The sequence below is a fragment of the Eulemur rufifrons genome, chromosome 3, assembly GCF_041146395.1.
Source record: "Eulemur rufifrons isolate Redbay chromosome 3, OSU_ERuf_1, whole genome shotgun sequence".
Lineage (NCBI taxonomy): Eukaryota > Metazoa > Chordata > Mammalia > Primates > Lemuridae > Eulemur > Eulemur rufifrons.
In genome coordinates this window covers 94292535-94309180 of record NC_090985.1, presented here as the reverse complement: position 1 = coordinate 94309180, position 16646 = coordinate 94292535, and the positions used below count along the sequence as shown (strand labels likewise).

The following is a 16646-nucleotide window of genomic DNA, read 5'->3' as shown; positions in this document are numbered from 1 at the left end:
TCCTTTCTAAAATGGAAACTATTCTTTCCTCAGCAATCCACTTACCTAACATACCCTGCCAGCATAAAAATGGAAAGAAAATTAATGCTATATAGTGAAACAGAAAAAGAATCAAACACAAACACACAAAAAAAACATTACTGGACGGATGGCTTTACTGGCAAGTTCTTTAACTCGTTAAAATGTAGGGCAAAGGTCAGGATAACTGATTCCCGAATCTCACAAAGACAGCAATAAAATAGAATATTACAAACTAATCTCATTTATAAACATAAGCTTCTAGCAAAAGTCTAGCACATAATAATCCAAAAATGAATGAATCTATTCAACAAATACTTTGTCCAAAGCATGAATGATTACTAAATGCAAAAATGTAAAATAAAAAATGTTAGTGAATAGAGACTTGCAAATATTTCATAGATAAGATTTTGTACATATAAAGAATCTAAATGTAAAGTTAATGGAATTGGTCACAGAGTTTTATAGGGTTTTTGAAAACAAAATGAGTACACAAAAATCTATTGCATTCTATATATCAACAATAAACAGAAAATGAAATTTTTAATAGCATACCATTTACAATACCATCACAGATGTGAAATACTTAGAATAAATCTAACATAAGACAGGAAAAAGACCTTTATGAATAAAATCATAAGGAAGATATTAAAGCTAAATAAATAGAGAGAAAACTATAGATTTGCTGTAATTGCAATCAAAATCCCAGCAGGCTTTCTTTTATGGAAACTGATAAACTGATTCTAAATTTAGATTCTAAATTAGAATTCTAAATTCTAAATGCCAAGAATAGTACAGACATAAGTAAAAAGGAAATTAACGTCTGGGGCTCTGCACTACCAGATATCGATAGTTACCATAAAGGTATAGTAATTAACATGATGAAGATATAGACCAATAGTCCAAATACTCTAAATATAAGGAAATCTAAACATAAGGCAAGATACAAGTAAGAAAACAGGATAATATGAAAGTATAAAACTATCATTTTTGCAGAAAATACATTGGATAGTTAGAAAGCCAAGAAAATCAATGAAAAAACCATTAGAACAGTAAGAGTGTATTCTCTTGGTCCCTATGGGGCACCATAACAAAGTACTTATGACAACTTGAAAGCTTAGGGAAGACGTTCTAGAAGAACCAAGAGCTAAGCTGGAAGAATTAGTAAGAGTTAGCCAGCAAAAGAGAAGGAAGATGAGTTTTCTAAACAAAAGGAACATGAACAAAGGTTCAGAGGTGAGAGCCCACGTGGCACAAGAGAAACTGCAGAAAATGCAAATAACTAGAGCACAGAAAACAAGAGCCAGTGACTGGAAGCAGCCAGAGCCAGCATGTGAGAGTCTTGTGTGCCCTGATACGGTGCTTAGACTTTATCCTGACGGCAACGGGGCGTCTTGAAGAATTTTAAACAGGCTCGTGCTGTGATTAAATAAAGTCTTTAGAAAGAGCATATTTTAAAAGGACATTAGGTACGGGGAGAGAAGAGGATGGAGAAGGCAAGACTGAAGTCAGCCAGATGAGCTGAAAGCTGGGACCGCTTTCTGGGTGGGTCGGAGGTGGAGAGAAATGAGGCGACAGCATGAAAACAAAGACAGGCCCTGCTGGCTGACGGAAGTCAAGATGCAAAAGAGTCAAAGAAGCCCCGGAGATTTCTCCTGCACTGAGGCAGGGCCATTCCCTGAGAAATGTAGGTTTTGGGTGAGGCCAATGTTGAGGATGCCAGTTTTGGACATGCTTGCTGAGGCACAGAGACGAAGACAACCACCGCTTTTCCAATCAGGAAACAAGATCATTAAAAACTTACCTGTTTTTGTCGAATGATGTCCTGGCCAAACGTGACTGCAAAATGGCTGTTATCTATTAAAACAGACCATTTAAAAAGTAGGGATGTAAGTATTTATAAGTAAAATATTAATACAAGTTAATTCACAACCAAAGACACACGTGGTTAGAAACACTCACCATGGCAGTTTGGTCACCCAGCTTGTCAAGGCAGGATGCTCTGTGAAGCTACAATATCATAAATACATAGGAATTTATTTTTTCTCTCAGATGATAATGAAGTATTTCTTTGGAAGCAAAGAAAAACAGCAATCATCCTATTACTTAGTAGCAATCAAGATTACTTCTGCGATACCTATGGCTTCTTCCTAATATATAGTTCTCAAAGTCAACATATTGAAGTAAATCTGCTACATATTTGGAAAAGGGATGATGGTTTGAGTAAGACCTATAAATATGAAATTTATAAAAACAATTTCTGCCTCAGTTTGCCTTGAATTCTCTGCCCAATGAGTGCCTGAGTAAGTCACTGGCTTACCTGAAGCAACGTCTCCACAACGTCTTCCACCTTCCCTGAAACATCTAATTCGAAGACATATTCCATTTTGCCCTGACAAAAAGAGGAATATATCAAAACACAGGAAGAGACGCAGCATGTCATTAGAACACGTGCATAGCACCTGCTAGATCCTACATGTTTCTGCCTGATAGCTGCCCCCCACCAAGTCCGTAGGATTTACTGCCGTACTTATTATTTCTTTCCTTCTGCTAACTTTGGACTTAGTTTGCTCTTCTTATTCTAATTCCTTGAGCTACAGAGTTAGGATTCTTATTTGAGATCTTTCTTCTTCTTTTTTTTTTTTTTTAATGTAGGTGTTTATCAATTTCCCTCTTAATACTGCTTTTGCTGCATCACCTAAGTTTTGTTATATTGTGTTTTCACTTTTGTTTGCCTCAAGATATTTTCCAATTTCTCTTTGGATTTCTTCTTTGACCCATTTGACCCACTTTCTTCTTTGACATATCTTTGAATTTTCCAGTTTGCCTTCTGCTATTGATTTCTAGTTTCACTCTACTGTGGTCAAAAAAGATACATGATATGATTTCAGTCTTCTTAAATTTATTGAGACTTGTTTTGAGACATCTGATCTGTCCTAGAGAATGCTCCACGTGCTTGAGGGAAAAAAAGCATATTTGGCTGCTGTTGGGTGGTATGTTCTGTATATGTCTGTTAGATCCATTCGGTCTACATTGTTGTTCAAGACCTCTGATTCCTTACTGATCTTCTATCTCGATGTTCTACCGATTGTTCAAAGTGGAGATTGAATCTCCTACTCCTATTACTTTGCTATCTATTTCTCCCTTCGGTTCTGCCAATGTTTCATATAACAGGTGCTCTGAGATTGGGTGCTATTTATTGTGATGGATAACCTTATGTGTCAGTTTGACTGGGCCACAGGGTGCCCAAATATTTGGCTAAACATTATTTCTGGGTATATCTGTGAGAGTGTTTCTGGATAAGATTAACATTTGAATCAGCAGACAGAGTAGATTGCCTTCCCCAATGTGGGTGGGCCTCATCCAATCCATTGAGGGCCTAAACAGAATAAAAGGATAAGAGGAAAAAAATTCTTTCTTGCTGTCTATCTTCAAGCTAGGATATTGGTCTTCTGCCTTCAGACTGGAACTTACACCATCAGCTCTCCTGGGTCTGGACTTCTGAGCCTCTATAATCACTTGAGTCAATTCCTTTTAATAAACCACTCTCTCTCTCTCTCTCTGTCTCTGTATATGTATGTGTGTGTTATGAACATATACACATATATCCCCATACATGTATATATGTATATGTATGTAGGTAGGTATGTATAAAAACACACATCCTATTGGTTCTGTGTCTCCAGAGAACCTTAATACATATATTTATAATTATTATATCTTTCTGGTGAATTGACCCTTTTATCATTATAGGTCCTTCTTTGGTTCTTGTGACAGTTTTTTGACTTAAAGTTCATTTTGTCTGGTGTAATATGGCCAGCCCTGCTCTCTTTTGGTTACCATTTACATACAATATTTTTTTCCATCCATTTACTTTAGACCAAATATGAGTCTCTTATAGACAGCATATATTAATAGTTTGGATCTTGGGGTTTTTTTTTTAATCCATTCAGCTACTCTATGTTTTTTGATTGGAGAGTTTAATTCATTTACATTTAAAGTAATTATTGATAGGATTTACTATTGCCATTTTAATTGTTTTCTGTCTGTCTTGTAGCTCTTTTGTCCCTTTTCTTCTCTTATTATCTTCCTTAGCGTTGATAGTCTGTGGTGACAGGCTATCACCTTTGATTCCTTCCTCATTTTCTTTTGTGTATCTTCTATAAGTATTTTCTCTGTGTTACCATGGGGTTTACATAACACATTTTATAGTTATAATAATCTCTTTTAGGCTCATAGCAACTTAACTGTAATCACATATAAAAACTATTTTACATATCTGCCTCCTCTTTGTTACTGATGTGCTAAATTATATCTTTTGTATTGTGTATTCATTAACACAGATTTATATTTATAGGCTTTATTATATTTTTGTCTTTTAACTTCTATACCAGGATGAAAACTGATTTACACACCACCATCATAACCCTTCAGTATTCTATCTTTGTCTTTACCCAGCAAGCTTTATACTTTCATATGCTTTTGTGCTGCCCCTTAGCATCTTTTTGTTTCAACTTGAAGGAATGGCTTTAGTGGAAGGTTTCATGGTCATGAATTCTCTCTGCTTTTCTCTATCTGGGAAAGTCCTTACCTCTCCCTCATTTCTCAAGGACAGTTTTGCCAGAGAGAGTATTCTTTGTTGGCATTATGTTTTCTTTAGCACTTTGAATCTATCATCCAACTCCCTTTTGACCTGCAAACTTTCTGCTTAAAAATCTGCTGGTAGTTTTATGAGAGTCTGCTTATATGGAACCAGTTACTTTTCTCCTGCTGCTTTGAAAATTCTGTCTTTGACTTCTGACAATTTGATTATAATATGTTCTGGTGTGGACATCTTTTGGATTGTTCCTACATGGAGTCCATTAGACTTCTTAAATCTGGGAAGTTTTGGGCCATTATTTCTTTAGATATACTTTCTGATCCTTTCTCACTCTCTTCTCCTTCTTGGACTCCCTTATTATGTATCTGGTCCACTCGATGGTATCCCATTAGTCCCTTAGGCTTCCTTCGCTCTTTTTCATTCCTTTTCTTCCTTTTGCTCCTCTGACTGGATAATTTCAAATGACCTGTTTTTGAGTTTTCTTGTCCTTACTTCTGTTTCGTAAAGTCTGCTCTGAACGAATCCTCTAGTGAAATTTTCAGTTAAGTTTTTGTATTCTTCAGTTCCAAAATTTATGTTTGGTTCTTTTTTATATTTTCTATCCCTTTGTTGAAATTCTCATTTTTTCATGCATAATTCTTCTGAACTCACTAAGCATTTTTATGACAATTATTTTGAATTCTTTGTCAGGTAATTCATATACCTCCCTTTCCTTATGGTTTGTTTCTGGACATTTATTTTGTTCCTTTGATTGGGCCATTTCTCCCTGATTCTCTGTGTTCCCTACAACATTATGCTGGTATCAGCATATCTGAAAAAACAATTACTTCCCCCAGTCTCTTCTCTATGGACTGCCTTCATACAGAGAATGACCTTTGCCAATCATTCTGGGTAGAGATGCTGGAGACCTCTCAAATCTTTGCAGTGGATGTCTCTTCTTTAGACTTAAGCATGCAAATTCCTAATTAGAGAGATTTACTGCTTTCTTTTTTTCAGGAGCTTGGAGTCATTTGCTCTCTCTGGTGTCTGTCTACTGTATCACAGGTCCTCTGAAGCAGCAGCATGCCACCCGCACTTTTTTCTCTGTGGCCCCCAGGCATCTAGAGTATGCGGGGTTCCATCCACACTCTGAGACAGGTGAGACAGAAGCCAGTCCCTCAGGCAGCCCTCCTGAAAAGTCAGAACACTGGATGTGTGATCCAGTCTTCTTTTCCCCTCTCCAGGGAGAAGCCAGAAGCTGAGAGTTTCCTCCCAATCACATGACACTGTGCTAGAAGGATAGAAGTAAGTGCCACAAGTTTTCCTATGATGTGGTTGGTTTTATGCTCACTTGCGGTACAAGGTCCTCTTAACTGGTTTCTGGATTTCTCAAAAAGGGAATGGGTCTGTGTGTTGTTGAATCAGTATCTTCATAGGAGGAAGGAGGGACTTGGGTTCCTATTCTGGCATCTTTCTGTTGTCACTCCCCTCCTTTTTAATTTTTAATTTGAGAATCCTTTGGTATTCTAATTCATATTGGAACAAAAGAGCTTTTCTTTGCTTAGACACCTCATTCTTATTTCCTTTCACATAAAGGCCAGGTCTATTTTTCAATAGACCATGTGCAGCTTTGCACTTCAGTTGGGTCTTGGGAGAGCCTTTAGAGGGAGAGCACCCCACATAGTGGTTCTCCACTTGGGGGTGGGGAGGAGTGTGTCCCATTGCTCCCAGGGTCTTTAGTCAATGTGTGGAGGTACTGTAACAACAACAGGGGGAGCAGTCTACTAGAGGCACTTATTAGTTGGGAAGAGGCTTTAATATAAGGGTCTGCCCCCCGCACTGAAAAACTGCCCTACCCAATATGCCAATAGCATCACAGAGTAATTAAATCTCAGTATTTATAAATTCTGACAAATCAGAACACGCAAGTGTTTCTTGTCCATAAAACCCAAAGGCCACTGCATATACAGTTTGTGCATTCCATAAATGGCTGGCTAAAACCCTATAGGCTGACCTGCAACTGGGAATGAGATTCAGTCTATGTTTGCCCAGAAAGAGTGGCTTTTCCTAATTCACAGTGGCGTCATTATAAGAAGCACTGGCCCTGTCCCTAGATTCTACAAAAACTCTTTTAGTAGGAGCTATCCCTTTACTGTATATTAAGCTGAAGCATAAAGAATTAAAGCACAAAATGGTTAAATGAAATGTCTATGTTTACTTGAAATATCCTGGGGAACCAGACATTGTATTCAAGTCCCCTTTATGGATTCTATCTAATTAAGGGTACTTATAAATTACTGAGTTTTCAAGAGTATATTATAACCTATAAATACCAAATATTTTTTAAAATAAATTTTCAGTAATATACTGGGGAAAAAATTCTTAGTAATATCCAGTAAATAAACTTAGAAATGATTCATATTCTGCTTTCAATTTCTAATCTAATCATTTAAGTTTTTTTTTTTTCCTATTAGTAACATTTTTTTCTTTAAGTCAAAAGTTAATTGAATTCTCTTGGACTAAAGTCTATGGCTCCCTTGAGTAATTTTGTTATAACTGCTAGGTAATAAGCTTTTAAAGATCCATTATTATTATATTTAATTAAAAATCTTAATAGAGTTGCAAAATCTTATTGCTCAGAACTACTATATAAATCGCTGGGAATACATGAAAAGCTTTACTTACCCTTTCTATTTTATATGGTGCCACAACATTATGTTCTTTAATGAAATATACCTGAGGAAGACAAATCAATTCTAGTAAAATAATGACTAAAATATTTCATTGTAAAGAGTAACTATAAATTAGGATATTATAAATCCAACATTTTAAATTACGGTTACATAATCTCTATTTCCAAAAGTACTTGCATTAATATTAGTATTACTTTACTTTAAAGTTCTGTTGTTAAAACAAAAAATATTAAATTAAAAAGAGATGCATCCAGGCAACAAGATAGCAACAATCACTGAATAAATCTCTAAGACAAGTGACCAAGTAGACAGAGGAAGGAAGCTAATCTAAGTGCTGATTTTCTAAGAAATGGGCAGAACAAATTTACTGTGGTACAAAATAGGTTCATTAACATAAAGAGACATCTCTTCCCTGGAGGTGATCTGGGCACATGGTGCTTTCACATGCACCAGGCCACCTGTCCTCATACTTGATATTAACAACCAGTGAAACTAGCAACACAATCCACCCAGAGGCATCAGGCTCCTCACACCTGCAGCCTCATCCCTGCCTTTCCTTCATAACAATAGGGGGTCTGCCTGGCCCTCAAAGGCCAGCCCCTCTAATAGGGCACAGAATGTGCGCCCTCCCTCACCTGTCAGCTACTCAAACACTTTGCTCCTAGGATTATACATTGCACCCTGTCCTATTTCAAACAAACCACAGATAACCACTACCCCCACCATACACACACACACATACACACACACCTACACACATACACACACTTCCCCTTGGTCTCACATCCTCCTTTTGCCATTTCTCTGTTCCTTTTTGTGGCAAAACTCTTTGCAAGAGCTGTCTGTACTTTTTCTTGGGTCCATGACAGGTTTCCATCCCTACCATGCTATTGGAACCACTTCTCAGATGGTGACACAAAGTGCACAAGATCTTCACATCACCAAATCCAATAATCAATTCTCAAGTCTTCCTTGACTCTCTTTCTCAGAGCAAGTAACGGAGCTAATAGCTCTTCCTAAAGCAGTTTTCCATGTGGCTTCCCAGACACCTGCTCCTGGTTCTCTCCAACCTTACTGGCTGCTCCTTCTGTCTGCTTCTGGACCCTGCTCTTTTCCCAACCTCTTATGTTAGAAAGCTGCAAGGTCTTAGTCATCAGACCTCTCTGTCCACACTCAGCCCTTGGGAAATCTCATCTAGCCCCAAGGCTTTAAAAAGGCTCTGGAAACTTCCAACTCCGCAGTTTATCTTTTTAGGCTCAGCCTCCTCTCTGAAACCCAGATGAATGCATCCTAATGCCTGCTGGGCGTGTCCCGGAGGTCTGCCAGGCTTCTTAAACCCCACATTCTAAACCAAGCCTGCTCCTTCCCAGCCTGCTTTATTGCAATAAAAGGCATTCCTGTCCACCTGGCTGGAGTCAGTCCTGACTGACTGTTCTCCTTTAAGTTCTGTAACTAATCCAGCGGCACATCTGGTAGGTTCTTCTTCAGAATATATCTGGGCAAAGACCACCTCTCACCATCCTGGTCCAAAACACCTGGGTTTCTGGAAGGCCCCAAAGGACCTCCTGACTTCCACTGGTGCCCCCATACAGCATGTTCTCTACTAAGCCTCCAGAAAGATTTATAAATACATACAAATCAGATGTACACCTTCTCTTTCAGCTCTCCATGGATTCTCTCTGTGCTTTATTTTAAATCCTCACTGTGGCCTGCAAGGCCCTTCATGACATGGTCCCTGCCCCTGCTCCAGCCTCCCTTTGAACACTCTCCTTGACTCCCACGCCCCATGTGCACTCACCCTCCTGCACCTTCCACCCGTGGAGGACACACCCACCTGGGGAAGTGCCTCTGTCCCCGCCACCAACACTTAAGATAATGGTAGGGCTCACTTCCTCATGCCGTCTGAGTCTCTTGTCCAGTGGTACCTTCTCAGCAAGGCAACCCTAACCACTCCACCTACAGCAGCATGGTAATATTCCTTATTGTTTTCTATCCTTCTGTCCTGCTTTCATTTTCTTCACAGCATTTATCACTACCTGACATCAGAGGAGATATGTGTTTATTGTTTGTCTCCCCCATTAAAAAGTAAAGTCCATGGGGAGAGAGGCTTCGATGTTTTATTTTTACCTGTATCTCCAGAGCCTTGAATAGAATACTTATTCAATGCATGGGTTAAAATTATGACTAACACACACACGCATACACACACACAGCTCTCTCTTTATTCTAACAGCAACAGAAGATCTGGAAGCAAAACTCTCTAAATGTAAAGCACCATAACATATTTCTGAGACCTTGTGACCTACTGAGTAATCAAAACACATAAAAGTTGCCTGGTTGTGTACTTGATATGAAAAGCTTAAAACAATATTTGAAAGAGTAGCTTGTGTCTAGGCACCCTTGGTGTTAAGCTGAATTTGAACTGGTTTGATATGAGACCTTTTCAACTATTAAAAGTAGGTGGAAGGATTTTAGGGCCTTATTTCTAAGCCCAAAGTTATTAAAATTTTACTAAAATAACTGAAATGTATAATTTTATAATGAAAAACCTACTTCCAAATGAAAAATTACCTCTTCCTTTCAAGATATGGACTTTTAGAACAAGGTTATGAAGTAGAATCCTAACATAGACATGAGGGCACAGGGTTGACCAGAATCATTAACAATGTTTCCATAAACAAAGGCGTTCAATGATCCAAACAGTGCTGGGAGTACTCTCTCCTCCTCACCAGTCACCTCGAGGCTCTCCATGCACTGCCATATGGCAGGGGCTTTAGGCCGAGTCCTGAAGTCAAGAAATCTGTGTGTCTTTGTTTCCCATAGCTTTTCCTACACTTCCTTGAACCCAGAACTATTTTTCTCTGAACACCTCAAGGAACGAGGGCTCTGCAGAGAGTGAAGGCTCATTCCTTCATTTTAAAGATGAAGAAGGTGAAATCCAGAGCCAAAAGGTAGTAGAAGACCTCTACTTTCTTCTTATTTATAATTTTTAAAAAATCTATACACTAATTAATGGTACAACAGAAGAAAACCCGTGTTTTAATTGATCTGGTATTGCCAGTGCTGTGCTCAGCGCAGTGGTGGGTGCAGGAATTATGCAGTACAGATTTTGAATGAACAAAAGGTCATGACCCCAAGAGACATAATGATACAGGACTAGTGATCCCCAGTCATTGCCTTGGATATCCCTGAGACCGTCTAAGTAGTTTGGTGCTGGCCTCTCACCTTCCAAACAACCAGGAGGCTGGAGGAGGAACTGCCATTCCTTCATCTCAACCCTCACACACTCCAGAGCTCCCGAGGATGGAACCACAAGCTGCACATACCACATGCTTAAGAGACATTAAGGATTCCATTAGGGATCCCATCTTTAGACAAACATATTTCTCAATGATTAAATTTTAAAAGTATTTAAATTTCTATTCCAGTAGTCTTCATTTGATATTTCTAGAAATCATTTCATCATACTAAAATATATAAATATATAAATGTTCATTCACTTTCTAAAAAAATTTTACTATGTGCTTCTTACCTGACTGAAAATGAGTGAAATCTCCCCAGATTTTGCCCTAAAATATAGATAAAAGTCATTAAATATATATAGTTTTTTGGCTGAAGTAAAATTAAACAGTAAGTGAAAATGACATACTTTGCAAAGTGTCTATTGGCTCCATTTTCTCCATGTTTTCCTATATTTATACAATCTCTCAAAGGAATCTGGATAAAATTGTGAGAAAAATATAAAAATAAGCAAAAGTAAAATATACACAAAAATAGTAACATCTTTGTTCACATTTAGAATGTGTTTACCTTAATGATGGGCTGGGATATTGCATCTGGTTCAAAAATCACTGATTTTGAACAAATCTTTAAGGAGCCTCTGACTTTTCTAGGGAATCAAAGTACAAAATATCATTTAATAAATATAACAAAAGTCATGAAATAATCATGATACAATTTAACTAGAAAGTAGGTTAATAAAATGTCAACTAATAAAAGATCAATAACACTATTACAGAGAAGAGTATGAAAGTTTGGAAAAAAACAACAATTTTTCCCCTATCTCCGCCTACCTAGAGGCTAGAGAAATCTGTCCATATTGTCTTTATGGTGTGACTTGCTGAGGACTGTCTCATGCATTTTATTTTCATTACCTTATTTGGTCCTCAGCACTACTCTGAAAGGGAAACTAAAATAAAGGCTGAATCTATCCTGTAAATTCTGTTGGCTTTTATAATAATTCCCTATATAAGGACAATTCAGAAGGTAATATTAAATATCTAAAATTGATTCGGTAAAGAGATTTTCTTCTTTTATGTATAATCATGGAAAAAGTAAGAGAGTTTGAATTTAGCACATAAAATGTTTTTAACAGTGATTTGGGGTTATGTAGGAATTCAGGAAAAAATTTGTTCCATGATAATAAGCAATCTGGAAGACTACCAGGCTACTACTATAGTATCAAAGAAATAAGTTATAGACCTTACCATTTTATTATTTCTTGAAACATTTATATAGCTTCAATGAATTTTGGAAAGAAACCTGCCTGAGCATTTTAGACACAATGAGTAGTTTTGGTCAATATGCATCACTTGCCTGAGGCTAAAAAAAATCTCCACCCTTAAGAAAACTTGTTCTGCTGGGCGCGGTGGCTCATGCCTGTAATCCCAGCACTCTGGGAGGCCAAGGCAGGAGGATGGCTTGAGCTCAGTAGTTTGAGGTTGCAGTGAGCTACAATGACACCACTGCACTCTACCCAGGAGGGTGAGAGTGAGACTCTGTCTCAAAAAAAAAAAAAAAAAAAAACAACAAAAGAAAGAAAAAGAGAAAATTTGCTCATTATTTTTAAAAACTCTACACATCTTCTTTTTTTAATTGATTGGATGTCTCTTATCAACGATCAAACCAAGGCAATAGCTTATTATGTAGTCAGAACACAGGTTAAGAGATGCTGAAATATTATTAATACCTTAAAAAAAATCACCTGAAGATCAGTTTCCAAGAGTACAATTTGTTTACAAGTAGAACTTTTTAAAGATCTTAGGTTCTTTAAAATCACTTAAACGACATTTGGATTTTTTTCTCTAGCCATTCCTTGGTTCCCTGGTGCACTCTCTTACTGTGCCACCCCAGGGTTCCCCTGTCTCCCTGCCTTAACTGAAGCAGTTATTTCACTCATACTCTTGAAAGAGCCTAATTGCTCTCCCACTTCTGCCTCCCTATACCTCCTCCACCCAATTCTTCCTCTACCAAACAAATCTCATATCCTTCCTTGTTTACAAATATGCCTATGGCCTCCTGGCCTACAGGATAAAGTCCAGACAGGCCTTTCCTGTCTACCTCATTGCCAAAATGTGTGTTACATTAATTCAGTGGTCTACTCATAACAAGGTACTAGGGACAACTTGCTCACTTGCAACCCTGAGCTTTGCACATGCTATTTGTCCTACCTGGAGCCTCCTACACTCAGCAGCGTCTCACCTAATGGCTTCAGCGGCCATTGAAGATTACTGTCTAGATCAGCAGTTGGCAAAGTTTTTCCGTGAAGCGCCAGATAGTAAATGTTTTTGGCTTTATGGGCCATATGGTCTCTGTCACAACTATTCAACTCTGCTGCTGCAGGGGAAAGCAGCCACACACAACATGTAAACAAATGGGCTTGGCTGTGTTCCAGTAAAACTTTATTTATAAAAACAAGCGGCAGCTCAGATTTGGCCCAAGGGCAGTCGTTTGCCAATCCTGGTGTAGATCCATTCTTTCATTAGGGGTAGAAATTTTATCATTCCTTCTGTGTTTATTAGCTAGAATTTGTCAACAAAGAAAAACTTTACTTATCAGCAATTTGGTTACCCTGAAGTACAATTTGTACAAGGAAAATACGAAAAATGCTTGATTCTTTATCAAGTTTGAGAAAAATGAGTTGTTGTCCTATTCTTCGAAGGTATTCTGACTAGGATTATATACACACACATACACATACACATATACATGTATCTATCATTATGCACTCATGGATTTTAACATTTCTGATATACTTCAATCTACTGCAGATATTATTCTTTTTTGACACTCAATTTATTCCATTTTTGGTCCAGTGTTAGCTTCTTCAAGTTGGCCCTGTGTCGCTTTAATTCCTTTGTGTAGTCTCTGATGTCTTCCTTACTTGCCTGTACGCCAGGATGTTCCAGGCTCACCTCACACATCTCCTGTCCCAGACACAGAATCAGCCATTTCTCCAAAAAGCCCTCATCCTTTTAGTGGGTAGTGATATTCATAGACCACAGTCTTAGTTCTGATTGCTACTGAGTTGTTTGTAGGCCTTTTCAGAAGACAGAGGCAAGAAATACTTTCATTTAAAGAGAAAAATACACAGGAACAACACAAGGGTGCTCACTCTTGCCAATCCTACTCAACACAGTACTAGGAATCCTACCCAGAGCAATTAGGCAAGAAAAAGAAATAAAAGGCATCCAAATTGGAATGGAAGAAGTTAAACTGTTTCTGTTTCAAAACAATATGATTTTATATAGATAGAACCCTTGGCTGGGCACAGTGGCTCATCCCAGTAATCCCTGCACTTTGGGAGGCCAAGGCAGGAGGATTGTTGGAGGCCAGGAGTTCAAGACCAGCCTGAGCAAAAGTGAGACTTCACCTCTACAAAAAATAGAAAAATTAGCTGGGTATGGTGTCATGCCCCTGTAGTCCCAGCCACTTAGGAGGCTGAGGCAGGAGGATCACTTGAGCCCACGAGTTTGAGGTTACTGTGAGCTATGATGATGCCACTGTACACTGTCCTCTATCCTGGGTGACAGAGCAAGATCCTGTCTTAAAAAAAAGAGAGAGAGAGAGAGAGAGAGAGAACCCTAAAGATTCTACAAAAAAACTATTAGAACTAATAAACAACTTTAGTAAAGTTACAGAATGCAAAATTAATGTACAAAAATTAGTGTGTTTCTATACACTAGCAATGAACTATCCAAAAAAGAAATTAAGGAAACAATTCCTTTTACAATATCATCCAAAGAAAAATAAAATACTGAAGAATAAATTTAACCAAGGAGATAAAAGATCTGTACCCTGAAAACTATAAAACACCAATGAAAGAAACTGAAGAAGACACAAATAAATGGAACGATATGCAGTGTTCATGGATAGAAAGAATTGGTATTGTTAAAATATCCATACTTCCCAAAGCAATCTACAGATTGAAGGCAATTCCTATCAAAATCCCAATGGCATTTTTCAGAGAAATAGAAATAAAACAATCCTAAAATTGGTATGGAACTACAAAAGACCCAAAATAGCCAAAGCAATCTTGAGCAAGAGGAACAAAGCTGGAGGCTTCAAACTACTTGATTTCAAAATATACCACACAAAGCTATAGTAATCAAAATGGTGTGGTACTGGCACAAAAATAGACTTACAGACCAATGGAACAGAGTAGAGAACCCAGAAATAAATCCACACATTTACAATCAACTGATTGTTGATGAAAGTGCCAAGAACACAAAATGAAAAAATGATGGTCTCTTCAAAAATGGTGTTGGAAAAACTAGATACCCACATGCAGAAGAATGAAATTGGACCTTATCTTGCCCCATATATAAAAATCAACTTGAAATAAATTAAAGACAAATGTAAGTCCTGAAACTAAAATTGCTAGAAGAAAAAATAGGAGAAAAGTTTCTTGAAATTGGTCTGAGCAATGATTTTTTGGCTATAATCCCCAAAGCACAGGAAACATAGCAAAAATAGACAAACCGGATTGCATCAAACCAAAAAGCTTCTGTACCAAAATAAACAATAAACAGAGTGAAGACACAATCTCTAGAGTGAAGAATGGGAGCAAATATTTGGAAACTATATATCTGATATTAGATAACTATATATCTGATAAGGGACTAATATCCAAAACATATAAAGAACTCAAACAGCTCAATAGAAAGATAACAAATAGCCTATTTAAATATGGGCAAAGCACCTGAATAGACATTTCTCAAAAGGAGACACACAAATGGCCAACACGAATATGAAAAGATGCTCAACATCCCAAATCATCAAAGAAAAGCAAATCAAAACCACATTGAGCTATCACCTCACCCTGTTGGATGGCTATTATCAAAAGACAAAAAATAACAAATGTTGGTGATGGTGTGCAGAAAAGAGAACCCTTGCACGCTGTTGGTGGGAATATAATTTATTCCATCCATTATGAAAAACAGTATGGAGGTTCCTCAAAAACTTCAAAGTAGAACTACTATATGATCCAGCAATCCCACTTCTGGATATATATCTGAAAGAAATGAAATCAGTATGTTGAAGATATATCTGTACTCCAAGTTCTTTATAGTGTATTCACAGTAGCCAAGATTTAGGAACAATCTAAGTGTCCATCAACAGATGAATAAAGAAGATATGATTATATATATAAATGCATAAAAATATACATGTATATATATACACACAACAGAATATTATTCAGCCTTAGAAAAGAAGGAAAGCCTGTCATTTGTGACAACATGGATGAACTCAGAGGACCTTAAGTGAAATAAACCAAGCACAGAAGACAAATACTACATGATGTCATGTGGAATCTAAAGAAGTTGAATCATAGAAGCAGAAAGTAGAAGGTTGTTGCCAGGGTTCAGGGGGTGGGAGAAATGGGAGACATTGGCCAAAGTATACAAATTTTCCATTATGCAGGATGAGTAAGTTCTAGAGATTTAATGTATAGCTATTGACTATAGTTAATAATATTCTACTGTACACTTGAAATTGGCTCAGGAAGTAGATCTTAAATGTTCTCACCCACACTCACAAAAAAGAAGGTAACTATGTGGGTTGATGGTTATGTTAATTAGATTGTGGGAATCATTTCACAACATATACTTACATCAAAACATCATGTTGTACACTTTAAATATGTATGATTTTCGTTAATATTTGTTAATTATACCTCAATATAGCTGGGGAAAAAAAGGAAAAGTACATGAATCCATATAGGCATTTCCAATTCAAATGCAAGGGATTACAAAGCTTTATTTAACTTCTTTAATATTATATTTATTTATTTATTTGTAAATATTTTTTAGAGATAGAGTCTTGCTCTGTTACCCACACTGGAGTGCAGTGGCACAATCATAGCTCACTATAGCCTAAAATTTCTGGCCTTAAGTGATCCTCCTGTCTCAGCCTCCTGAGCAGCTGGAACTACAGGCATGTGTCACCATGTCCAGCTAATTTTCCTATTTTTTGTAGAGACAGAGTCAGGGTCTCGCTATGTTGCCCAGGCTGGTCTCAAACCCCTGGCCTCAAGTGATCCTCCCACCTTGGCCTTCCAAAGTGCTAGGATTACA

The 16646-nt window shown here is 37.5% G+C and overlaps 1 protein-coding gene across 7 annotated transcripts in view; it reads right to left on the bottom strand.

Annotated features, from left to right (window-relative positions):
* Positions 1 to 16646, bottom strand: part of NSMAF (neutral sphingomyelinase activation associated factor) — a 61606-nt gene that overhangs the window by 31227 nt on the left and 13733 nt on the right. For 6 of the 7 annotated variants that reach the window (XM_069466473.1, XM_069466471.1, XM_069466475.1 and 3 more), the window contains exons 3-9: positions 11101 to 11179; positions 10940 to 11007; positions 10823 to 10859; positions 7283 to 7333; positions 2339 to 2410; positions 1981 to 2028; positions 1823 to 1875 (exon numbers count right to left, since the gene is read on the bottom strand). The exons of the other annotated variant lie outside the window; for it this stretch is intronic. In XM_069466473.1, the coding sequence (XP_069322574.1) occupies positions 1823 to 1875; positions 1981 to 2028; positions 2339 to 2410; positions 7283 to 7333; positions 10823 to 10859; positions 10940 to 11007; positions 11101 to 11179 (408 nt within the window). The remainder of the gene's footprint in view (positions 1 to 1822; positions 1876 to 1980; positions 2029 to 2338; positions 2411 to 7282; positions 7334 to 10822; positions 10860 to 10939; positions 11008 to 11100; positions 11180 to 16646) is intronic. 7 annotated transcript variants of the gene reach the window in all.